At 37.5% G+C, this 24,244-nt stretch overlaps 6 protein-coding genes across 7 annotated transcripts; 2 read left to right on the top strand and 4 right to left on the bottom strand.

Moving 5' to 3' along the window:
• Positions 1-3,410: 3,410 nt before the first annotated feature.
• Positions 3,411-4,582, bottom strand: LOC118435582. The gene is made up of 5 exons (XM_035851862.1): positions 4,537-4,582; positions 4,425-4,467; positions 4,304-4,360; positions 3,523-4,217; positions 3,411-3,433 (listed from the first exon to the last, which is right to left on the bottom strand). Exons 1-5 carry the CDS (start codon positions 4,580-4,582, stop codon positions 3,411-3,413), a joined length of 864 nt encoding a protein of 287 aa, XP_035707755.1.
• Positions 4,583-8,611: 4,029 nt separating this feature from the next.
• Positions 8,612-8,941, bottom strand: LOC110849861 (ATP-dependent DNA helicase PIF1-like). Its single transcript, XM_022097325.1, has one exon. The coding sequence runs from the start codon at positions 8,939-8,941 to the stop codon at positions 8,612-8,614; it is 330 nt and encodes a 109-aa protein (XP_021953017.1).
• A 1,189-nt stretch (positions 8,942-10,130) lies between these two features.
• Positions 10,131-12,186, bottom strand: LOC110849860. Its single transcript, XM_022097324.1, has 2 exons — positions 11,504-12,186; positions 10,131-11,421 (listed from the first exon to the last, which is right to left on the bottom strand). The coding sequence occupies exons 1-2, from the start codon at positions 12,184-12,186 to the stop codon at positions 10,131-10,133; spliced, it is 1,974 nt and encodes a 657-aa protein (XP_021953016.1).
• Positions 12,187-13,328: 1,142 nt separating this feature from the next.
• Positions 13,329-14,229, top strand: LOC118435581. Its single transcript, XM_035851861.1, has 2 exons — positions 13,329-13,800; positions 13,861-14,229. Exons 1-2 carry the CDS (start codon positions 13,696-13,698, stop codon positions 14,227-14,229), a joined length of 474 nt encoding a protein of 157 aa, XP_035707754.1. The 5' UTR covers positions 13,329-13,695.
• Positions 14,230-14,487: 258 nt separating this feature from the next.
• LOC110849859 (piggyBac transposable element-derived protein 3) lies at positions 14,488-15,955 on the top strand. The gene is made up of 3 exons (XM_035851983.1): positions 14,488-14,867; positions 14,931-15,519; positions 15,580-15,955. The coding sequence occupies exons 1-3, from the start codon at positions 14,548-14,550 to the stop codon at positions 15,757-15,759; spliced, it is 1,089 nt and encodes a 362-aa protein (XP_035707876.1). The 5' UTR covers positions 14,488-14,547; the 3' UTR covers positions 15,760-15,955.
• Positions 15,956-16,374: 419 nt separating this feature from the next.
• Positions 16,375-19,354, bottom strand: LOC118435642. 2 transcript variants are annotated; one of them, XM_035851985.1, is made up of 5 exons: positions 19,105-19,354; positions 18,742-19,002; positions 18,352-18,617; positions 17,917-18,275; positions 16,375-17,805 (listed from the first exon to the last, which is right to left on the bottom strand). In XM_035851985.1, the coding sequence occupies exons 4-5, from the start codon at positions 18,118-18,120 to the stop codon at positions 17,407-17,409; spliced, it is 603 nt and encodes a 200-aa protein (XP_035707878.1). In that variant the 5' UTR covers positions 18,121-18,275; positions 18,352-18,617; positions 18,742-19,002; positions 19,105-19,354; the 3' UTR covers positions 16,375-17,406. Both variants share the same exon structure in this region; 1 of them encodes a protein (XP_035707878.1).
• Between the last annotated feature and the right edge of the window lie 4,890 nt (positions 19,355-24,244).

Here is a 24,244-nt window from a genome sequence, read left to right as displayed (position 1 = left end):
CAGTTGAGACATATATTTCCCATGAAAAAATTGCCTTCCCGGAGTTTATGTCACGTTTTTGAAGACGTAAGACTCGTCGCCAACTGCCAAATGTTTTGGTGAAATTTTGTTGTAAAATTTGGAAGGGCTTGTGTTCATCATTTTTTTCTTGACATTCCGTATTCTTTGCTGCAGATTTTGTTGAATACGCTTTGACCCACAACTTAGGAGCCTTCATATGATGCGCATAGTTTGGATTAATCTTCGACTTCATGGCCGCATCAGACACAAACGTGGAGCGGCATTTTCCAAAAATAAACTTAATCGTTTTTCATTTTCAAGGGGTCAGTATGGTGATTTTTTCTTGTGGTGGCTTTTTGAAGTTGACATTTTCGGATTCTCCATACTTTTTTGTGTATGTTTTAATTTTTTCACGGCCAGACCTTTCTTCCTTGAAATGTAGTCAGGTCTTCTCCGAGTCTTTGTAACTCAAATTTTGGTACTTACAAAAAAATCGTTTCTCGACTTCCTCGCTTTGAACTTATGTAGGAAATTTATTGTTCCAGGAAAACGTATGAAATTTTTGTCAGGTGTGGCTGGATATATGTAGCATATTCTATAAAAATTTCAGATTCCTACGACCATTTTTCACCACTTTCCTATTGAAACTACCAAGTGTCCTGATACTTTGTCTCTGCTCTCTAATTAAGCGTGCTCTTATAGCTCCAGCCATGGGTGATCTCGGGAACCTGGATATTTCCTGAGATTTTAAGCAGTGATCACCTGATAATGGCATTTACACAGCACAGACCCGCAGAAATGAAGTTTAAGTTCACTTATCCCGTCCTGTTTGAGGTCGAGGTACCGAGACCAATCAATCCTGAGAAGATTTGCATGGACTCTAAGGACACCATAGGATGTGTCCAAATAAATGTCGCGAAGTCATTAATGGGTATGAATTACTTATGTCAGGATGCATGAAAATTTTTGTTATCCGTGGTCTCTCCACGGACACGGAGTGGGTGGTGCAAGGAAGATCGAAAAATAAAAAGTTGGAATTGCATGCCATTTTTGGGAAGAATTCCCATGTTTGGTGGTTAACCACATATTTAATAAATAAGTACGTGCAAAAGTAATACTGCCAAAATTATCCCCCTCATCTCTGGCGTGGTGTTCATTATCTCTCTCGCGTGCTGGGCATCATTATTGAGATGATTGCCACGCAGGGCTTTCTAATTAGTTAGCAATTAGTAATTAGTTTCGAAAATTTTGATCTAATTAATTGTTTAATTAGTAATTACTTCTGAACAAGCAAACTTGTAATGATGAGGGCCTCGGCCATATCAAATGAGAAATAAATCTATCTATCTAATTTGGACTTTTTGACAGTTTCATCAATATGCAACGCAATCATCTGATACGGTCTTTATAATTCGTAGACAATTTGTAATACATAAACAATTAAGATGCGACGCGTGATTCATCTAATTTTTTTGTATTTTTAGAACAATTTGAATTAAAATTAAATACACATTTATGATTTTTCTGTAGGATACTGCACAAAATATTATTGCTTAAATTCTTCTAAAATTGGAGTAATATCTATATAAGTTTATATAAATAAAAAGTAATATGTTGAGTTATGTATGACAATAAAAATTTGCATGTTAAAACAATTTCATACATATTTCTGTCGAGCATAATATACGAGTCATAATATGTACGAGTCACACGAAGGAATCATATTACTATTTGCATTAATAATTGCATGAGGTTGCACTATGCTCATTTGGAACTCATCAATGAGAATTAGTGACATGCAATGGAATTTATTTGTTATTGAAATAAAAAGACTATGAAGCAAAATTTCATGCATACAATTATTGCTAGTGCATACGTATTTAAGTTTCACATCAGTCATAATATTCTTACCTCCTCTGTAGGCCTGAGTCTTTTCGTTTAAAATTAAACAACAAAACTGAAAAAAGTGTCAGGAAATTGAAGTTTTTACCATGGGCGATTCAGGTAGTGGGGACCACCCACTAAATCAGTCTGGAAATACAACAACAGTAAGTGAACAAAGCGAAAGCGATTCCAGAGGAGAAAGAGAGACGACGACATCATCTAACGCTGAAGACTCTGATACAACAGCGGCAAAAATTTACCAACGTGGTAAAGTGGGATACAATGACGCGATTGAGATTTTAAAAAATCCAAATATAAGTTTGATTAGTCTGGGAGGTCATCGTATACCCAAAGAACATGAACAGGTAATTTTGAAGCGTTTATCGATACAATCGTGATCCGAAATAGACATTTTGTCATTCAATATACAAGATTTTATTTAGTTTTTCTTGCAATTGCAATGAAATTACAATTAATTATTTTTAGCGAAAACATATTGACTAATTACATAATTTGACCTTTGATAATTTTACAGGAACTATAATGTTTGTGAGTAACAATAAACCGTAGTAACGTTAGAAGTAGCTCACCCTGTAATATATAATTACCTGGCACCTTTGCACCTTGGGTGCAAAATTATAGTAGTTCAACAAAATAGATCAATAATTTTTAAGCAATTATGCACCAGTGGTGCATAAAAACGAAGCATAAAATAGATCAATAATTATTATGCAATTATGCATCAATGGTGCAGAAAAACGAGGCATAAAATAGATCAATAATTATTATGCAATTATGCATCAATGATGCAGAAAAACGAGGAAGATGGCAAAGTATTTTGCACCACTGTTGGAGATTAACCGTGGTGGGTCAAATAAAATTTCAAAAAATTTGTGTCAAAATTATATAATAAATTCTCCCGGCTATTCTGTACCATTGGTGCGTTTTGCATGAATTAACCCAATTATTTCGCATCATTTTGTGTTACCGATTGTTAGATACCAACGGTGCTATTAATTTATTAAAAAATGGACCTGATCCATTCTAGTGAGTATCAACTGATGCTCATCCAATTGTTTCGCATCAGCTTGGATAACCAACTGTTCAATACCAACGGTGCTACCTATTCCAAAATTGTAGTCCTTTATCGATCCATTTGCACAATTAATTCGCACCATTTGCGCCACGGATTGTTCGATACCAATGGTGCGCCTAACGTATCCAATAATGGTCAAGGGGATTATTAATTAGCATCAATTGATGCAAAAAACTCGTGAACACACAGACAGACGGACGGACGGACAAGCGGAATTCAATAGCTCTCATGCTTCGCAGGGTGAGCTAATAAAGCGAGGTAATTCATGCAGTCCTTGGTAACTCGTAAAATCCGTGAGTTTTATGACATGATTTTACAAATTTTTACAAAATAAAAAGGTCATTGATCTAGGAAAGTTTACCAAATCCAAGCTACATAATTTTCCTTGCAAATATGTGTAAAAGTTGCAGAATTTACGAGTTTTACAACGTTATAAAGGCCTGGGAGCATTGCCTGATTACAAATTAAACATTTTTTAAGTTGGAATAATTCGCAAATAGAAATTTACTTTGGATGAAATTTTGTAAATTTGATAAATTTACAATTTGTCCGGTCGGGGGTAATTTTTACGGTGATTTCGCCATCGTCCTCTTCTTGAAGGATGGTTTGATCCACATCCTTCATGGAGATGCGATGCACCCATGGAACGCCTAATAGTTCGAGGCGTTGGGTCGAATAGATGTTGTTCGAGAGGTCGGAGACGATGCCGTAGTGACGTGAGGATTCTTGGATGCGCTGAAGCAGGACGGTAAGGATTAGTGGGGGGATGGGTTTGGGGAGGCAACGCGGGGGCAAGGCGGCGGTGTCACTAGCGCCACCATCGGGAAGAGGTTGAGTACCTCCTCGTTTTGTGGGAGGAGGTTGTTGTTGCTTCAGAGGGGCCGCTTTTTTAGAAGTATCGTCACCCCCGCCGGGGTCACGTCGGACGCGTTCCATAGCGACTTCATAGTGGTAAATGTTGTTGGGGAGTTTGAAATTCTTGAGGGGAAAGTGGTTCACGGAGACGGGAATTATCTCGGAGGCGAGGATGGGTTTTGGACCCGTGTAGGTTTGGAGGACGACGTCTTCTTTAGAAGTGAAGGGGTAGTCGGCCCATCCAACGCCGCCGAAAGTGGCGTCGATACGAGGCAGGTCGGCGGCTGTGTAGGTTAGGAGGGGAGTACGAGTCCAGGTGGGGGGTCCATGTGCGACGCGGCTACCACCACGAAATCCGCCTCCTCGAGAACCACAACGATCTCTGCATTGTAAAAGTAGGAAATTAATTGATCAGAAATAATTGTGGTATATAAATAAATAAGCTACATAATTATTTTGAAAACATACACATATCCACGGCCACGATCTCCGCCCCCACCTACTCGGCCACCTCTACCGCGGTCACTGGATTTTAAAAGTGGAAAATTAAACAAATAATTGTGATAAGTCATGTATTTTGCTAACGTACACATATCCTCCGCGACCCCCAGGCCAGCCGCTATTACCTCTCCCTAGAAGAAATAGATGGTATGTTGTAGTTATTAATTACATATAATAAATGTATCTGTATGATGAATGACAACTGACCACCAGGTCTGGGAGCCTGGCATCGATAACAATTCTCATTGTTAGCGAAATTATCATGACGAATTTTAATCAAAATCCTTTTAATTCGAATCAGTTTAATGCAAATCCTAGTAGTTCAAATTTCTCAAATGATAATTTAAACTACCAGGGGAGAACCTACGAATCCTCCAACCGAGGCTTCTCCCAACATTAAGGAAACCTCCCATCCCTACAATAGAATTTTATACAGTTGGTGAATTTAATTCTATTTTTAAAGCAATTTTGGACAGTGGTTCTAGTTATTCGTTAATTAATTCGAAATCTGCGCGTAAAATTAATAGGGAATTCGAAAAGTCAGAAATTTCAATTAAATGTGGAAACAATTCGGAATTAAAAATTGTTGGTTGTATTAATTTAAAAATTAAGATTGGTCATAAATTGTTTGAGCATAAATTTCAAGTAGCAGAGAATTTACTCTGTGATTTTATTATTGGACAGGATATCATATTTTTTCATGGCATTAATCCTGAATATAGTGAGAGAAGGTTTTCTTTTAAAGAGGCACCAGGTGTATATTATCCTCTAGGAAGTGCAGAGGGTACCATTCTTTTTAATCTTCAAAATAATCCTAGTTTTGATCCAAATTCAGAAGAAGGTAGAATTCAAGCTTTGTTAGATGAGTTTCCAACAGTTGCTAGAAAAGACGGAACAATAGGGCGTACAGGTTTTGCAGTCCATAAAATCGAAGCTCCTGATCATCCAGTTTTTGCTGAAACACCGCGTTGGTATCCACCTAAATATGCAGAGGAAATTGATAGGCAAATACAGGAGTTGTTGAAATATGGTCTAATTCGTCCTTCAAAATCTCCGTATGGGGCAAACATTGTACTTCGTCCAAAAGCAAATGGTACGTTTCGAATGACAATTAATTATAAAATGTCGAATTCAATTACGGTCAAAAATGCACGTCCGATGCCAGAAGCAAACTTGATTCTTAGATTATTACCTACTGGAGGGTTTTATACTGTTATCGATGCAAAATCGGGATTTTGGCAAATTCCTTTACATCCTGATAGTATTCCTAAAACTGCATTCTATGCTAATGCTTCTTTGTATGAATGGTTAGCTATGCCGTTTGGGTTAAAAAACGCTCCAATGACATTTGTTTCTTTGGGTCATAACGTTTTACATGGGTTTTTGTACTAATTTTGTTTTATTTATTACGATGACATTATAATTTTTTCACGTAATTTTGAAGAGCATTTGATTCATTTGAGATTAGTTCTTGAAAGATTAGCTGAAGCGAATTTAAGCATAAATTTAGAGAAATCACGCTTTGCAAAGAGAGATATTTCATTTTTGGGTCATGTTATTACGCAAACTGGTATTAAAATGCAACCAGAAAAGATTAGGGCTATTACTGAATTTCCGAAACCAACCACAGTCAAGAAATTACTTCGTTTTCTTGGCATGTGTGTATGGTATTCTTCATTCATTAAAAATTTCGCATTAATTGCTTCTCCTTTGTATAAACTCTTAAAGAAAGGGGTTACATTTAAATGGGGATTATAGCAGGAGAAAGCGTTTCAAGCATTGAAATTGGCACTTTGTGAAGACGTAGTTCTTAGGAGTAGATTACAATTATCCGTTATACATTCGTACAGATGCGCGTGATGTTGGTTTAGGGGCTGTCTTAATTCAAATAATAGATGGGTTCGAAAGAGTCGTTTATTTTGCTAGTAAGAGCCTCACACCGCCAGAAAAGCGTCTTAGTACTCCTGATAAAGAATGTCTTGCAATAGTATGGGCAATAAATAAGTTTAGAGATTTTCTGTGGGGAGAAGAGTTCACAGGTCTCACGGATAACGATGCATTATCATATTTAAAGACACAGCATAAAAATCGTCGTCTTACACGTTGGTCGCATGAAATTGAAGAATGGGGTTGTAAAATCATGCATATTAAGGGTACTCATAATGTTGTAGCTGATTGTCTGTCGAGAGCACCTGTTTCTCCTACTCCAGAAGAGCTTGATCACCTCGATGGGGCTAGAGATTGTTATACTCCAATTTTCACTGCATTTGTTGCAAAGGGGTTTTTAGAAAGGTTAAAAATTGCTCAAAATCAAGATCCAGACGTCATTTCAATTGTGGGTAAACTCACAAATCCTCCACTGGCCATGGAAGATTCGTCTCATATAGTTTTGTCGCATAAGGAGAGAAATATTTTGGTGAATTATTGCATGCAAGACGGTATTTTACACCGTAGAATTTTAAATTTCCGGAATAAAACTGCTCAGAATAGCAGAAATGTAGCGATTCTGCCGAGTACATTTGTAGCGGAGAATGCGGGTCCATTAAATAGAATTGTTCAAAATGAAGTGGTTTCGTCGGGGTCATCACAGGAAGATGTAGCGAGAAATCCAGGTCCATCTAACGGTAGGGTTTGCTCACCCAATCAACTTTCAAATTCAGTATCAGTTTTGTCAAATGATAATTTCAGAGCTCACACGCTCACAGAACCTTCAGATTTTATGTTGGTTCCAGTCTTACCAATTTCCTTGAGAGGAGAAATTTTAAACTTGTTCCATGATGCCACTGAAGCGGGTCACATGGGTGTTCGTAAAACACAATTAGCAATAAAACGTAGGTTTTTCTGGGATGGTATGAATAAGGATATTCATGAATATGTTAAAAGCTGTCAGAAATGTCAAGAGTATAAAGTTGAAAGATCAAAATCGAAAGGGTTATTAGGAAATGTTCGTCAAGCGAACGCAGTATTTGAAAATATTTTCATTGATTTCATTGGTCCATATCCAGCTAGTCGGTATCGCCGTAATAAATTTTGTTTAGTTATCGTTGATCAGTTATCAAGTTAGGTAGAACTTTTCCCAATGACAGTTGAGACCAGTAAAAATGTAGTCAATGTGTTGGAAAATCAAATTTTTTGTAGATTCGGTGCACCAAAGACCATTATTAGTGATAATGGGTCACATTTCGTTAATCGCAATATGAAAGTTATGTGTAAAGAGTGGGGTATTCGCCATGCCACATTATCTGCTTATCACCCAAATCCAAATCGTTCTGAGCGCACAAATCAAGATTTAGTTAGAATGATAGCTACATATATTGAAGGGGGTCATTCTAGTTGGGATGTTCACATTCAAAAATTTGCACTCGTGTTGAGAAGCATGGTAAATGATACAACGGGAGTTTCACCCGCATTATTGAATTTAGGTCGTGAAATTGCATTTCCGATAGATAGGGCATTGCAGATAAGTCCTCAGAATGTTGATATAGAGAAATTAGCCGCAGAACTCGTTCTTTCGTTATTTCTCTCGTTATTCTCTCGTTATTCTCTCGTTATTTCGTTCGTTAAAGTTAACGTAGAACGTGCTCATAATAAAAATAATCAGTATTTTGATTTAAAACATCGTGATGTTCAATTTAAAGTCGGAGAGAAAGTTTGGATCCGAAATCATCAACTTTCTGATGCATCTAGAAATATTTCGAAGAAATTTTTAGCAAAATGGTTGGGTCCGTTTCAAATCCTTGAAAAGTATGGTGATACATATATAATTGACGTAGAGTCGGCATTAATACCGAAGAGACACATTTCTGATTTAAAACCATATGTACACCGGTTAAAAAGGAAATTATACCGCCGCGTACAGTTCAAAAGAATTTAAAACCTAAAGTCTCTGTAACAAGACAGTTAAGAGCTCGAAAAGTTGTTAATTATAAAGTACTAGCAAATAAGCCCGTCGCAAGACGGGCCTAAGCATTGAACTAATAACCCTACAGACAGCTTGAAATACATTAAAATGATAATAGGTCTGTTTAACAACGTAATCTGAAAAATCGTTTATTTTCTCTTAACTCTTAGTTTAACTCGTGCAGCATGGTTTTTAACTACAAATACAAACTAAGTTTGGCATTAATTCCTTAATACCTCCTTGTAAAAAACATTGACGGTAAACATTTTATCACAATTTTCAAGAAGTTTGCCTTGTTTTGAACCGGTGATGATATTAATTTTTACATCAGAAGATCGACGTGCCCTTGATACCGCAACATATAACTGTCCGTGTTAGAATACTGGTTCCGGTAGATGAAGTCCTACTTTGTCGAAGGTCTGCCCTTGAGATTTGTTGATAGTCATCGCAAAGGCTAATTTGACAGGAAATTGTCGCCGGTGAAGCACAAATGGAAGATCCGGAGTTATATGTGCCAAGTCAATTCGAGGAATGAAGACGAAACGACCATTTGCTGTTCCGGATATAACTTCTGCAATAATTAAATTCGGCTTCAACTCCTTTACGATCAGGCGCGTGCCATTGCACAGACCTCTCTTTGTGTTAAGGTTTCTGAGGAGCATGATAATAGCACCAACTTTCAGATGAAGAGAATGTGGAGGCATTCCCGATGGATTTAGCCCATTTAGAAATTCAATAGGATAGTTATTGACATCTTGGTCACATTTAGGGTTGCCGCGGGTAGCAAAAATGCTGCCCGTTACCCGACCCGTTACCCGCAGTCCAACTACCCGTACCCGCACGGGTACCTGTGCGGGTACCCGTTACCCGCTACCCGTTATGAGAATTAAGCTAAAACCCAACCAAGCTTCGGAATAAATTTGGCTTAATCAATTATTTGCTCATTTGGGTTGATATGTAGTTTGAGATAACGTGAAGCAAGTAACGCATACCGTAATTTGCTAGGTAGATGTCATTATTTATTTCCATTTAATACATAACATTTTTCTTACAATGGAACCTTTTTGAAGCTACACCGGGTTTCTTAGCGAGCTGTATCAAAAAATCAAGCCAGCAATTAGGAATTACATACACTTATCTTTCCAGTGAATGGCCCCTTTGAAGAAAACTATGTGGGGGAGGGCAGGTCAAAGTCCAGCATGGTTTACGTCCAGTGAAGAAAAAAAAGAACATTTACCTAAAAATTGAACTTTGCAGCGACATTTTGCTTCAAAGTGACTAGTCAGCGAAAGATAAGAATCACGTGATTTCTAATTTTGACTTATCTTTTTGATATAACTCGCTTAACAATCCTGGTGTAGCTTGAGAAAAGCTTCCATTGGTAGTTTGATTTTTTGAAATTTTGATTTAAATTCAGTTTTCATTTTAAAAAATTGCCTCCAATTTTGCCTTCAATATTATCGACGATTTTCACCCGAAAAAATTAAGATATCGTCAGTGTTACATAAATACGCAGAAATACAAGCCAAATTAGTACCGATATTTAAGAAAGGATGAATTCTGCTTGAGAAACAATAATTTCTCTAAATTATCTGAACGCAAAAAGTGTTTGAGGCTGCCGTAGGCTTCCGAAAAGACACGCTCGTTACAAACTCTAATTGCTGGCAAATGACAAATTTTGAAATGCATAGACAATAAACTGACTCTGTTGTTGGTAAATAGACTAACTTGATGCTACCTTTCTTTGTGAACTGATTTATGTCCAAAATTAAATAAAAACTGAACTACCCGTTACCCGTGCGGGTAGTTCTCACTACCCGCAGATAACGGGTACCCGCAAGAATCGTGCGGGTATGCGGGTAACGGGTACCCGACCCGTTACCCGCGGCAACCCTACTCACATGTCACTATATCCCCTTGCAAGATATCCAGGACTTTCGCGTTAATCCCATCGACATGTTCATTCTTTGGTGACAAAATAGTTCTATTAGTGAATTGATGAATTGTTGTAGCTGAGAGTGATTTTCCATAAATTTCTTCAACAATATTGCCAGAGGAAATCAAGTCCTGTCGAATTTCAACTATGTCGTCCGGAAGATTGTCGGCATTTGTCAATGTTCCGTCGCCGATTGACAATATCCACTTGCTGTATTCAGGATCAACTGATCTAACATTTTCGGTAAGATTCAAAAACCTAAACTCCTTCCATTGTCGTGAAGACTTTAGACATACTTCGATTATTCCAGCTTTAGTTCCGTGCACGACAACGGGCAAACATTGGCGAAAGTCCCCTCCGAGTAGCAGGACTTTACCACCGAATGGTATTTCATTGTTCATAAGTTCCCTTAGAAGGCGATCGACAGCATTCAAGGCATGCGATGGGGCCATTGTTGATTCATCCCAAATTAGTAAACTCGCCTCTCGCAAGTTCTGAGCATCTTGAGAAGTTAGACGAATATCGGATACAGATGTTTCCACTAAAGGAACTGGCAATTTATATTGGGAGTGATATGTTCTACCATTTGGAAGGAGATTCGCAGCTATTCCAGTTGAAGCAACGGGGAGCACCAATTTTCCTTCCCCACGAAGGGACGCAATCAAAGTCTCATAAACGAAAGTTTTTCCTGTTCCACCCGGACCATCAAGAAAGAAGCATTTTGATGTTAGGGCGGCGTCCGAAATAGCGTCCCAGATGACAGAAAATGATTCGTGCTGCTTCTCGTTCAAAGAGCACACCAGTTCCATTCCACGGGATGCCTCAGCAGAAACATCAAAGTCGTATATAAAATCCACTGGGACCCAAATTGGTGCTGGTAGGCCGATTTCAATGCATCGCTTTCCGTGAAGCCGTAATACGCTTTCGACTTCGGTCAAGGCTAAATTTTCATGGTTATTTCGATGGGCAAAGTCTTCACACAGCGATTGCTTGAAGTTCATCCAGAGGGTGTTGACGTCATTAGGGAGACCAAACACACAGATTAAGGCAAACAGTTCTCTCATTTGTTTTGGCATACTTGCAACTGCAGCTTCTTCTAGAGTCAGCAACCAAACTGAGTCGTCGTTTAGCAAACCATATTTCTTTGCCGTATCTTGAAAATTTTGGCATAGTATTCCGTCAACGGTTCTAATATCATCGTATGATGTTGCACCGCGAACATGAAGCAGTAATAATCTCAGGTAGTACCTACATTTATATACATTGATTAGTTTAGATGAATAATTTGATTAGAACTTTAGGCAAGGTAAATTAAGTCTATGTATACTACCTTTCAGAATCTTTCGTGTTTACGGCATACATTCTGCCAATAACATTGTTTCCTGCTTGTATGCGCTTTATCCACTTCCCCTTAACAAATCGGTAATGTTCTGGGATCTCGGTATAAAGTAGCTCCCTGGCGCTTTCATCTATTGTATTAAGATCGAACCAAGCTGACAAAGTAGTTCGTCTAGCACCTACTTCGAGGATTTCATCGGCTAGTTTCTCAGGGTCGAAAACGATACTCTGAAAGTCCTCCAAATGCACTTGCAGTCGAACAATGGTATAAGACTGTTTGTGCATATTGAACCCAAAAATACGCCATGCCCCTTCAGCTGCACCCACCCATCGAGATTCCAAGAATGATTCGACTTCGTTATGCTGAACATTTCCTTCCTTTACAACAATTCTGGCACAATCGTATCCCTTGTAGACGTATTTATAGAGGTATTTGACGCTTTTGATGCTTGCGCAAACTTCAACATTTATATGACAATTGTATTTTAATAGAAGGTATGGATTGTAGGGGACAACCCAAAGATTATTTACTTCGTGCCTTCCCACTGTAGTGGATATTCCATTGTCCCGTCGTCGATACCTTGGATAGCCGTTTAAATTAGCCACTGTAACCTCTTGAAATTCCTTTGGAAACTCCTTCGTGCATTCTGATTTGTCCATGCATGGCGATAGCATGTTTTTTGACCCACAAGGGCCATGAATCATATGAGACTACAACTAATTACTCGTGAATATCATCTTCATCCTCTGTTGTTCCATAACCACATTCACAGTGATCTTCATAGCACTCAGTCCTCTCATCACCATGAATTCGTTTATGAGAATCTGTTGGGCTGGTGCGCAACATACCTTCCTCTAATGCTGACACCTCACTCACAAAGTTGTCGTCATCTAAATCGGTGCGTTTGAATAGTTCTTCAACTGCTGATGTGGCCTGCGGTAATCCAAGTGGTAGATTTCCTAATAATGGCTCAGTGTTTCTGATTGTTCGTGGCAATTCTTCTAATTCCTGGATTTTCTTTGCTTGTAATAAAATTAATTCCTCCTTGTCCTCCAATTGTCGCTTCAATTTGAGGTTCTGATTTCTTTCAACTCGTAATTCGTTTGTCAGTCCACAATGTTCGCAGAACAAATCCACCGCTATAGAAGAGCCAAAGGTAATGTAAAATATCTAACATGAAACTATTATAGCTTGGATATTTCGGGAAACAAAACGTACTGTGCATAATGCTAATACATCCTTTGCATCGACCATAGCCGTTCTTGTCATAGCTCCCGATGTCAAGCCGGATCCTCCTACCCCAGACTGTATTTGGGCAAACCGCTGTAAAATTATATACTTTTCATAAAGTATACTACCTTAGAGTACATTAATACAGTTGAAGCTAGTTACCATGACGAAGATGTTGTTGGTCTTCTATTTTAAATCCGCAACGCGTGCAATATCGGTCAGCAAGTTTGATGGCAGGCGCTAATAAGTGCTTCGACATGACTAATTATTCCGACGTGCTGTTATTATCAGAAATAAATATTCTTTAGTATCAAACTAAATTTACGCCTGGTATAATAATACTTTCAAACAATTTGTTATAGTTTTTTCATAGAAATACGTGACTAATTGATCGTACTTAGTGGATTAAAGATTGGCATGAAGGATTAATAATCATTTAGAAATAATCCAAACGCAGTTGAATTACCTTTACTCCTTAACCTTTTAAAAACGGATTCCACCAATAAGGTGGAGGGCGATTTCGATCTCTTGGCGACGGACTACACCAATAAGGTGTAGGCCAACTTTTTCTCGTTGACGACGGATTCCACCAATAAGGTGTATGGTTACAGAATTCCGTTGAGACCGGGCTACATCAATAAGGTGTAGGAAAAAAATAAAAATAAAGTGACGGAGAAAATTTTCTCAGCTGCTCCATTCTTTCCTCCTTATTTATCGTTGGACTTTCTTCACGCTTGAACTGCAATTTTTGAGGGGAGAGCTGTAATTGGGGGAGTAATTGCATCGTGCTGAACATACAGCCAGCCAAAATTCCAGAAAAGATAGGAAAATATCCAGTAAGTGTTGTATATTTTGTTGTAATATGTATGTATGTGCATAAATGTTAAATATTCCTCGAATATCGACTCAAATGTATTTCACGTTTCAACAGGTACTCTCAACTTTACGAAATCATGGCTATGCAAATATCGGAAGGTGATGACGACGACCTCTACTACGACGCTGCTTCAGAAAATGATTTTGAAGCTGAGGACGAGTCTGACAGCGATATTGACGAGGTTTAATATTCTTTTCGTTTGTGACCATTCCTCGGATTATGACCTTGCTCTACTTATTAGGATGAAACCATAAACTGGGATGAAGAATTTCGTCCACCCGTGCATAATTTCCAAGGTCCAGATGATCAAATCAAGGATGATTTTCGCCACCACTTTGGAACATCTCTAGACATTCTCAGAAAATTCATTGATGACTCCATGGTCGAAAAGATAGCTATGGAGTCGAACAGATACGCTGAGCAAGTGAAGCGAACCTCTCCCCGTGCATTTATTGGTTGGACCCCAGTCACTGCTGCTGATATCTGGCGCTTTCTATCTCTTATTTTGGCCATGACGCTTGTTAAAAAATCATCTTATAAAGAATACTGGTCCACAGACCCCTTAGTTTCGACCACATTTTTTCCTTCTGTCATGAGTCGAGATAGGTAATCTTATATAAATATGTACATATCAATATATGCATTTATCACACATTTTTCATTCTGTACTAGATTTATATCCATTTTGAGAGCTCTCCACTTCGTAAATAATGCAACCGTGCCACAAACCAGCCAAGATCGCTTCATTAAACTCGGAAGTTTTATGACCGACCTGCTGATGAATTTTCAACGCGCAATTCATGCCGGAAAAGTTCTATGTATAGACGAAAGTTTAATTCCATTTAAAGGCAGGTTATCCTTTAAACAATATAACCCGAAAAAAAGGTCAAGATTTGGAGTGAAGTTGTTCCTCGTCGTGGATAGCGCAATGCAATTTGTTCTCGATGTTCTTCCATATCAAGGCAAGAGCACGCAGATAACTGACCGCTCGTGGATTTCTCTTGTTGGATTCGGGGGAGCCGCCGTTCTGACTCTTTTGCAGCCATACTTAGATGCTGGTCGTCGCATCATAATCGATAACTGGTTCCACAGCCTCAAATTAGCAAGGATGTTGAAAGATCGTCTCACGTATGTTTTGGGGACTGTACAAAAAAGACGGAAAGGAATTCCAAGAGGTGCAAGGATGACTCGAAAACTCAGAAAAGGAGAGGTTGAAACCTTTAGTGATGGAGACGTTTTGATAGAAAGGTTGGTGAAATATTTCTATTTATTGTTTTTTTCAAAAATTTAGAACCTCTTTGTACATACAAGATGGCAGGACAGGCGGGAAGTGCTTATCCTCAACACTTTCATGCCCCATGGAATGACGGAATGGCCCTCCACCAACCCCAACAACCAACGAATGAAGCCAGATACAGTTTTACTCTACAACAAGACCATGGGTGGGGTGGACAATGTCGACAAAACGATAAAACCCAACCAAAGTCTCCGCAAGTCATACAAGTGGTATAAAAAGGTCGCATTTTATTTGGTCGAGCTCTCGGTATATAATTCAATGATTATGTACAATACGACCCAAAACGATCAAGTTGGATTCCGCCGTCTTAATTACGAAGCGTTCGTCAAATCAATAATCCACAACATTCTCACGAAGTTCCCCGTAGCACGGAAGCCAAGAGGAAGACCTTCCCAAAGCCGTGTCTCAGTACCCTTAGCGAATATGCATATTCCAGAACGAGTTATGAAAGAAAACGGTTACCCAAGCAAATCCGATTGTTTCCACTGCAAAACAAAATTGGGGAAGAGGACGATTACGCAGTTCAAGTGCCTTGCTTGCGAGAAACGTTTGTGCATTGGTAGCAGCGTCTTCAACTGTTTCAAATTTTATCATGACGAAATGGTAAGTCGAGAACATGCTGTTTATCTTTGCTGAGAATTTATGTAGTGTATTCACAAATAGTTCCAGTTATCGCAGCAGCAGGTATCGCAGCAAGTAGTGCCACTAGCGGATCGCAACGAGTCACAGAACACTGGACAAAATTCACCACATTACGATTACAATAACTTCTTTGAAATATATAATGCATCCCAAAATCATGATAGTAATGTCATCAATGATGATGATTTACTGTTCGTTTAGTTAATTGTTGTACTACTATGAAAATCAAATCCCACTGTCATATCAAAAATTTATAGTGTGTGCCATTTGGCTCAGTTATATTGTTGATTTATAATTGAAATTTCATGTTCAAAAAGTGTATAATGTTCTAATTATTGTTCGCGAATCAGTTCTTGGTTCGTAATAAATCAAAACTGCATAAGCAGAATATTCAAAATCGGTTTGCATTAATTCAGTCCCCAACTGATTTTATCACCGCCCCACAACTCGGTCTCAATGGTATTTTGCACCCCAGAAAGTCCGCCCTCAAGAGCAATAGAAACCATTTTTAATTCCGTTTTTAAATGGTATCCAGGTCAAAATTAATTAGTTTTTATAAGGTTAATCGCATGCTCCAATAAAATGCACAGCAACGCTTTAACTTAAGAAATGTGATTATGGTTTGAATTTTAAAAGGAGGAGCTGCTCGCCATAAACATTGCGTAAAAGCAAAGTATGTCGTACGTAATATATATAAGTATGTAAAAAATCAAATCAACAAGGTAAAGAAATCGGGCGTTGGAAGGCCGGGATAAGTATGTAAACAGTTTAATCAATATGTTAACTACCTTTTGAATGAAATAAAACACTTCAAACTAATGTAAATGTTTGTTTATTGGAATAATTTTTCACTGGCGACCGGTTTCGTAATGTTTCCCCAGGCTACAGAAATATATAAATAAAATAATAGCAAAAATATTAAGATTGCAATTAAATTATTGAGAAATGTATAATGTAGTAATGACTTTTTTATAAAATGGTGTGTTTTATAAGTAAGACTCTTAAATACGAATTATTTAAGTCAATTGAATTCCAATCAATGTAATAATAATAATAGTACATCGCTGTTAAATACAATATTTACCAGTTACAGGGAGTATTTTTTCGTAAAAATTGTTAAAAGTTAAGAAAAATATATTTAGTAATCAGAAAAGACTCAAAATCCATGTGAATGTGAACTAAGGTAAAATGGCGGAGTAGTTTATTGAGCAGAAGTTGGCGTCCATGGTGATATGTACATATACATATTATATATTAATTATTACATAGTTGCTTCATAAGTTAATTCACTTTTCTATAGCTTACTTTAACATTGAGTGTATATAACATATGTGTATAAATTCGATCACTTTCCTTCATAATAAACTCAATGGGGAGACTTTTTAGCATTGGTAAAGATTTGTAAAAAGGCATTACAGTATATGCAAAATGGATTAGTTAAATATAGCTAAATATGTAAGATTAGAATTATTTGATATTAAATAATTGTGAAAAAAACTGATCAACAAATTGCTAATAAACAAATATAATAATCATGAGTTGAGAAGCCAAGGTAATGCGCATGCAGATTAGAAATTGGGAATTACACATGTACGATTTAATTTGCGGGCATACAACTCAAGTATAAACATTATAAAACTCGATACTTACATAATATTTCAACAGCATATACATTATATCACGTAACTCTATGTTAGTTGCGCCCGAAAGAGTTTAGTAATTAAACTTATATACATACATGCATACAACTCGATAATTAAAAAACGGATTAACAATATAAAGTAAATTATGGACACAAAAATTTGTTTAGAAACGTACACATATCTCATTCAGTAGTTTAGAACTAAACTAATCCAATTCAGTATCTGCGGAACGGCTAGCAGAATTCAGCGTATCGAATTTATCGTGAATTGCTGAAACCATTTTATCCAATTCGAAATCAACAAAAATTTCTTCTAGTGACGGAGGTGAAGACTTTCTCTTGGTGGCTGACTTTTCACCCTTGGCCAAAACTTTTGCATATTCCTTATTTGAAATTCCTTGATCGATATTGTCGACGATAACATGTCCATCGGAGAATGCTTGATTTGTCTTCGAATTGCTTCCCCGTTGGAATGGAACTATACTCAGAGTTTCGGGTGGTTGTTGAGGATCCTGGCTGTCATCATCACTGTTATCAGGATCCGGTGGTGTGTACATGCTTCCTTGGAAGAATTCATCATCAATAATGGGCACTCCTTTTGGAATCTGAGCACAAATTATTCTAGGTATATTTGTTTGTAAGAGGTCTTCATTCGTTTTTTTCTTTAACATTTAGAAGGGTTGTACTATTTCATAAGTTCATAACAGTTACCATACCTTGACGTCCAATTTCTGAGAAATCCAATGAAGCAAAGCTTCGCCATGTATAGTCATCGAAATAGATTCATGATTCTTTTGCTTACAGAATGATTCAGCCATCATTCCGACCATTTTGTAATATAGGCAATTATTGTCAGCACGAACGTGAAGATCGTCCTTTCGATCTTCCATTGAATGCAATTCCGAGTCGAGCTCATCCATTTCCTCTTGCAAGCGTATCTTCCTCTGTTCACGTAACTTTTGCACCTTGTCGATGCTTGAAATGGCCAGGTTTATGTGACAAACACCAAGAGGATCCTTACGTGTGTCATCTTTACCGGCATCTTGCTCAATTTCTTCCAGGTTTCGAATGGCCACTGTATAAAAATGTAAACTATTTGGATTTTTTGTACACTTTTAGTGAAACGGAGTACTTCGTAAATATTAAATTACCATTTTCGAATTCAACTGTTCAACTGTGCTGATTTTAAATAACCCACGGTAGTGGTTATCAACCGTTGGAATGTTTGGAAGGGAAAATCTGTATCCGGCGAATATTCCGGGCAGCTGTGGTCGATAACTTGACCAAATTTCCGCTACCTGAGGCCAACATAATTTCCAAAAATCGATAGCTTCCTTCAGCGATGCGTTGTTTTCAAAAAGAAAGGCGAGGCGATTAGATTCCACTAAAGTTTCTCCACCTGTCCCAAGCTTAGAATCTGCAAATATGCAAATGCCATTTTCATTTTTTCGTTTCATAAAATCACAATGTTATCATAATAGTTCAATACGCAAAGAATAATTACACTCATAGTTATAATATACGAAAACCATATTAATTACCCACTAAGGCTGCTACCAGAAAACAAGAAAATGCTTTGATCGCTCCACTTGTTGGGTGACCTTTGAATGTTCCTGTGACGAACAAATTACTAAACGTTCTGACAAAGTTATTAATGTTCGTCGATCCACGCCAGGCGTTTCCCACGCCTGATTGGTTGCTCCAATTTTGAAGTTGTTGTGACTTAACTCTGCAAAGTTCACCCCAATTTGAGATCGAATTTCGTGACGTAATATCCAGGATTCCGTACAGGCAGACTTTCCCTAAAATTGATATATATTTAATTAGTATGTTAAAAGGGTTTAATTTAGCAAGCTGCTTATTACGTGTATAGCGAATTCATAAAAAATTAGTAAGGTTCTTACACGGTGGTAAATTTGCAAGCCCGGCAAGCTTATGTGCGACCTGATAATTCTCCATAATCCATTCAAACGTCATTGCAATCTTATCCGATTTGTGCTCAAATGTAACGACAATATTGCGAGACTTATGTTTACGTACCGAAGATGACGACACCACACTTAAGTTATCTTCGACAAAAGACATATTTACATAAAAATATACAAATTATTTACAAAAAAAGTATCGAGAGGAGAAGCAGATGATGCGAGTCGAAAGAGTAGATTACGACTGGCAGAGGAGATGGAAAACAATAGATCCTGAGAATCAACGTCCAGCGCGGTTTTGGGGTAAAATGTTTCCTAATTTGCTCGAATATGATTTTGTCACCGTTATGTCCGACAGTTTAATTGCATTTACGTAGCAACATAATTATACTTCCACACTAAAAAACAAACAATATATGTATATACATGAATGTATATACACGTATTAGGTAATGAAAGATTCGTAGAGGAAGACCATTGTCCAGCTTGTGCGCAATTACGTACTTATGTATATCCTGGTTGTGTGGTGAATATTATGCGTCTTAAATATTCATGTATCTATTTACCTATATTATAATTTCATTACATAATTATTAAGTAGCTTCAGCCACTTTATGCGAAAACTTTGTCTGTCTGTCTGTCCGTCCGTCCGTCAGCAGGATAACGGTAGAACGGATTGAGATAATCGAAATCGGTTTGCGGCATCATCCATGTGACCCTACGGGGAGGATCATATCATCTTTTGTGGTCACCCGGACCACCGCCCTTGACGCCAGGGGGTGTGGTCGGGTCAAAATGAGATTTTTAGTGCAATTTAACCTTATAAAAACTAATTAATTTTGACCTGGATACCATTTAAAAACGGAATTAAAAATGGTTTCTATTGCATTTGGGGGCGGATTTACTGGGGGGCAGAATACCATTGAGACCGACTTGTGGGGCGGTGATAAAATCAGTTGGGGACTGAATTAATGCAAACCGATTTTGAATATTCTACTGATGCAGTTATGATTTATTAGAGACCTAGAACTGATTCGACAACAAAAATTAGAACATAATACATTTTTAACATGAAATTGCAACTGAACCAAATGAACACACGATACTAATTTTGATAAAAAGATCGGATTTGATTTTGATAGTACTACATAAATAAACTAAACGAATAAATCGTCATCATTCATGTCATCAATTTGATGACACTGATTTTGGGATGCATTTTATATTTTAAACAAGTTATTAACTATAATTTTGTCCTTCAGTGTTCTGTGACTTGTTCCGACCGGTGGTGACACTATTGCGAATATATTAGCTAAAGAGAACGTTGTGATAATTTTAAAAAATATGAACTGTATCATATTTACAACATGATACAGGTCAGAGGTCAACGCCGACCAATTTATTAGCGGCGCCAATGTTGGATAATTTTTCGGGGGCGCGGCGTGACCTCTGATGCACTTCCTCCGAGTTCCTCCCCCCACTACAACTACAACTCTAAACTCTAAAAAAATTAGTTCAGGCTTGAAGAAAAACCAACGACAAATAAGGAGGAAAGAATGGAACTGAGAAAATTTTCTCGGTCATTTTATTTTTATTTTTTCCTACACCTTATTGATGTAGCCCGGTCTCAACGGAATTCTGTAACCATACACCTTATTGGTGGAATCCGTCGCCAACGAGAAAAAGTTGGCCTACACCTTATTGGTGTAGTCCGTCGCTAAGGCGAAAAATTTGGCCTGCACCTTATTGGTGTAGTCCGTCGCTAAGGCGAAAAATTTGACCTGCACCTTATTGGTGTAGTCCGTCGCTAAGGCGAAAAATTTGGCCTACACCTTATTGGTGTAGTCCGTCGCCAAGAGATCGAAATCGCCCTCCACCTTATTGGTGGAATCCGTTTTTAAAAGGTTAATCCATGGGTGAAATAGAGTCAAATTAAGTGTTTCCGAGTTGTGCTACACTCCCTTGCCTCCAGGGGGTGTGTTTGGGGCAAAATCAGATTTTACCAAAAATTCAACATATAGGTGAAATAGTGATATTAAGTGCTCCCAAGTTGTGCCACACCCCCTGGTGCTTGCGGGTGCGTTCTGGGGTAAAATGGGATTTTCACTGAAATTGAATCTACAGATGAAATATTGCAAAATTAAGTGTTCCCGCGATGTCGTAGTACTGGTTGGGGTGAAGTGAGTCTGAAGCTACTTCCTTATGTGCGTTTACGACGGTTTATTTTCATAACCTAAATCATAACCCAAATCATAACCTAAATCATAATCCAAATCATAACGAAATCATAACCGAAATCATAACCTAAATCATAACCGAAATCATAACCGAAATCATAACCTAAATCATAACCGAAGTGATAACCTAAATCATAACCGAAATCATAACCTAAATCATAACCGAAATCATAACCTAAATCATAACCTAAATCATAACCGAAGTGATAACCTAAATTATAACCGAAATCATAACCTAAATCATAACCGAAATCATAACCTAAATCATAACCTAAATCATAACCTAAATCATAACCGAAGTGATAACCTAAATCATAACCGAAATCATAACCTAAATCATAACCGAAATCATAACCTAAATCATAACCTAAATCATAACCGAAGTGATAACCTAAATTATAACCGAAATCATAACCTAAATCATAACCGAAATCATAACCTAAATCATAACCTAAATCATAACCGAAATCATAACCGAAGTGATAACCTAAATCATAACCGAAATCATAACCGAAATTATAACCCTGATTGGTGGAGCCAGAATTTCAACAGCCAATCAGAATGCAGGGATGTCACGGAAAATTCCACGGGACGGACTTTTGGAAATTATAATATAGATAGGTAGATATTTCGTTTCGTTTCATTAAATTTCAGTTCACAGGAGAACGTCACAGGACAGTCCTCCTCTTGCGGGAAGTGTCCACGCACTCCCACAAAGTTTTCTCGTGCAAAACAATTTTTTGAAGCAAAAAACTCGTTTACTCAGCAGTATGGAATCGTTCGTCATCCACCGCGTCATCCGGAGTACATCGAGTACCGCAAACGTCTTAACAATATGGAGAGATTCGTCGGAAGTCCGCATCGTTTCATCGACACCGTTTTCGAATGGAAATTATCAACTCACATGGTCACCGTATTTGATTTCGTCGAGGATCGTCGCTTAATGTATGTACATAATGAGAATGAATTTATTGACATGTGTAATATTTTGAGTCAGGAGGTTGAAATTGGAGTTGATCTTGAGTTTGATTCTACTTTGTTCTATCATGATTGTACAGCGCTTATTCAAATTTCTACTCACGAAATTGATTTTGTAATCGATCCGTATTTAACTTTTCCATTTGTTAAACTGTTGTTGGAACCAATTTTTGTCAATCCGAATATTGTTAACCTTTTAAAAACGGATTCCACCAATAAGGTGGAGGGCGATTTCGATCTCTTGGCGACGGACTACACCAATAAGGTGCAGGCCAAATTTTTCGCCTTAGCGACGGACTACACCAATAAGGTGTAGGCCAACTTTTTCTCGTTGGCGACGGATTCCACCAATAAGGTGTATGGTTACAGAATTCCGTTGAGACCGGGCTACATCAATAAGGTGTAGGAAAAAATAAAAATAAAATGACCGAGAAAATTTTCTCAGTTCCATTCTTTCCTCCTTATTTGTCGTTGGTTTTTCTTCAAGCCTGAACTAATTTTTTTAGAGTTTAGAGTTGTAGTTGTAGTGGGGGGAGGAACTCGGAGGAAGTGCATCAGAGGTCACGCCGCGCCCCCGAAAAATTATCCAACATTGGCGCCGCTAATAAATTGGTCGGCGTTGACCTCTGACCTGTATCATGTTGTAAATATGATACAGTTCATATTTTTTAAAATTATCACAACGTTCTCTTTAGCTAATATATTCGCAATAGTGTCACCACCGGTCGGAACAAGTCACAGAACACTGAAGGACAAAATTATAGTTAATAACTTGTTTAAAATATAAAATGCATCCCAAAATCAGTGTCATCAAATTGATGACATGAATGATGACGATTTATTCGTTTAGTTTATTTATGTAGTACTATCAAAATCAAATCCGATCTTTTTATCAAAATTAGTATCGTGTGTTCATTTGGTTCAGTTGCAATTTCATGTTAAAAATGTATTATGTTCTAATTTTTGTTGTCGAATCAGTTCTAGGTCTCTAATAAATCATAACTGCATCAGTAGAATATTCAAAATCGGTTTGCATTAATTCAGTCCCCAACTGATTTTATCACCGCCCCACAAGTCGGTCTCAATGGTATTCTGCCCCCCAGTAAATCCGCCCCCAAATGCAATAGAAACCATTTTTAATTCCGTTTTTAAATGGTATCCAGGTCAAAATTAATTAGTTTTTATAAGGTTAAAGTAGTATTTTCGGAACACGATATTTATGCATTACAGCGAGATTTTGACATTAATTGTGTTGGAATTATAGACATTCAATCAATTAGTATGCATGCACATGGGTATTTAGAAAAACAAAATTTAAATCAAGTAGTTACACATTTACTTAATGTTCAGTTAGACAAAACGTTTCAGTTTTTCCCGTGGTCACTACGACCATTACCATTAGAAGCTCTGGAATATGCGCGAAAAGATGCATATTATGTGTTAAGAGCATGGAATGTGCTTAAATCAAGTTTCGATTATAAGTGGTTTCACTTGGGAGAGTCAAAAAGTATGTGTTTTAAGTCATATGTTTTTCCAAGACGTAAATTAAGTCTTCATTCTGAATATAATGAGCTGTTAAGTTTGGCACAAGGTGATGAAAAATCAATTATAAGGGATAGATTTCCATTGTTTGTTAAATTATTTGAGTGGCGTATGCAAACTGCCAAAGACAATGATCAAAGAGTAAAAAGTTTGTTACTTGTACACCAGTTAAAATTGTTATTGTTGAAATTACCAAAATCGGTTAAAGAATTGTGTAATATTGTTAATTGTTCGTATACTTGGTCGAAAAGTCAGCAGGAGGATTTAATTAAAATATGTTTATCTGATAAGATTGTAAATGATAACAGTATGTCAATTGAAAATATGATTTGTGATGTTGAATGTAATGCAAATTCTAATTT

This window comes from Folsomia candida, unplaced genomic scaffold (genome assembly GCF_002217175.1).
Source record: "Folsomia candida strain VU population unplaced genomic scaffold, ASM221717v1 Fcan01_Sc005, whole genome shotgun sequence".
In the NCBI taxonomy this organism is placed as follows: Eukaryota; Metazoa; Arthropoda; class Collembola; order Entomobryomorpha; family Isotomidae; genus Folsomia; species Folsomia candida.
This window is presented reverse-complemented; position numbering and strand designations above follow the sequence as displayed.

Excerpts from the sequence above, each read along its gene's own strand:
- LOC118435582 (XM_035851862.1), bottom strand. The coding sequence starts at position 4,582 with ATGAGAATTGTTATCGATGCCAGGCTCCCAGACCTGGTGGTCAGTT. Across the intron at positions 4,468-4,536 it reads CCCAGACCTGGTGGTCAGTT|GGAGAGGTAATAGCGGCTGG; the intron begins GTCATTCATCAT and ends TATTTCTTCTAG. Across the intron at positions 4,218-4,303 it reads GATCGTGGCCGTGGATATGT|AGATCGTTGTGGTTCTCGAG; the intron begins GTATGTTTTCAA and ends TTTACAATGCAG.
- LOC110849861 (XM_022097325.1), bottom strand. The coding sequence starts at position 8,941 with ATGCCTCCACATTCTCTTCATCTGAAAGTTGGTGCTATTATCATGCTC.
- LOC110849860 (XM_022097324.1), bottom strand. The coding sequence starts at position 12,186 with ATGCTATCGCCATGCATGGACAAATCAGAATGCACGAAGGAGTTTCCA. Across the intron at positions 11,422-11,503 it reads AACACGAAAGATTCTGAAAG|GTACTACCTGAGATTATTAC; the intron begins GTAGTATACATA and ends ATATAAATGTAG.
- LOC118435581 (XM_035851861.1), top strand. The coding sequence starts at position 13,696 with ATGGCTATGCAAATATCGGAAGGTGATGACGACGACCTCTACTACGAC. Across the intron at positions 13,801-13,860 it reads CTGACAGCGATATTGACGAG|GATGAAACCATAAACTGGGA; the intron begins GTTTAATATTCT and ends TCTACTTATTAG.
- LOC110849859 (XM_035851983.1), top strand. The coding sequence starts at position 14,548 with ATGCAATTTGTTCTCGATGTTCTTCCATATCAAGGCAAGAGCACGCAG. Across the intron at positions 14,868-14,930 it reads GGAGACGTTTTGATAGAAAG|ATGGCAGGACAGGCGGGAAG; the intron begins GTTGGTGAAATA and ends TGTACATACAAG. Across the intron at positions 15,520-15,579 it reads AATTTTATCATGACGAAATG|TTCCAGTTATCGCAGCAGCA; the intron begins GTAAGTCGAGAA and ends ATTCACAAATAG.
- LOC118435642 (XM_035851985.1), bottom strand. The coding sequence starts at position 18,120 with ATGGATGAGCTCGACTCGGAATTGCATTCAATGGAAGATCGAAAGGAC. Across the intron at positions 17,806-17,916 it reads CTCAGAAATTGGACGTCAAG|ATTCCAAAAGGAGTGCCCAT; the intron begins GTATGGTAACTG and ends ATTTGTGCTCAG.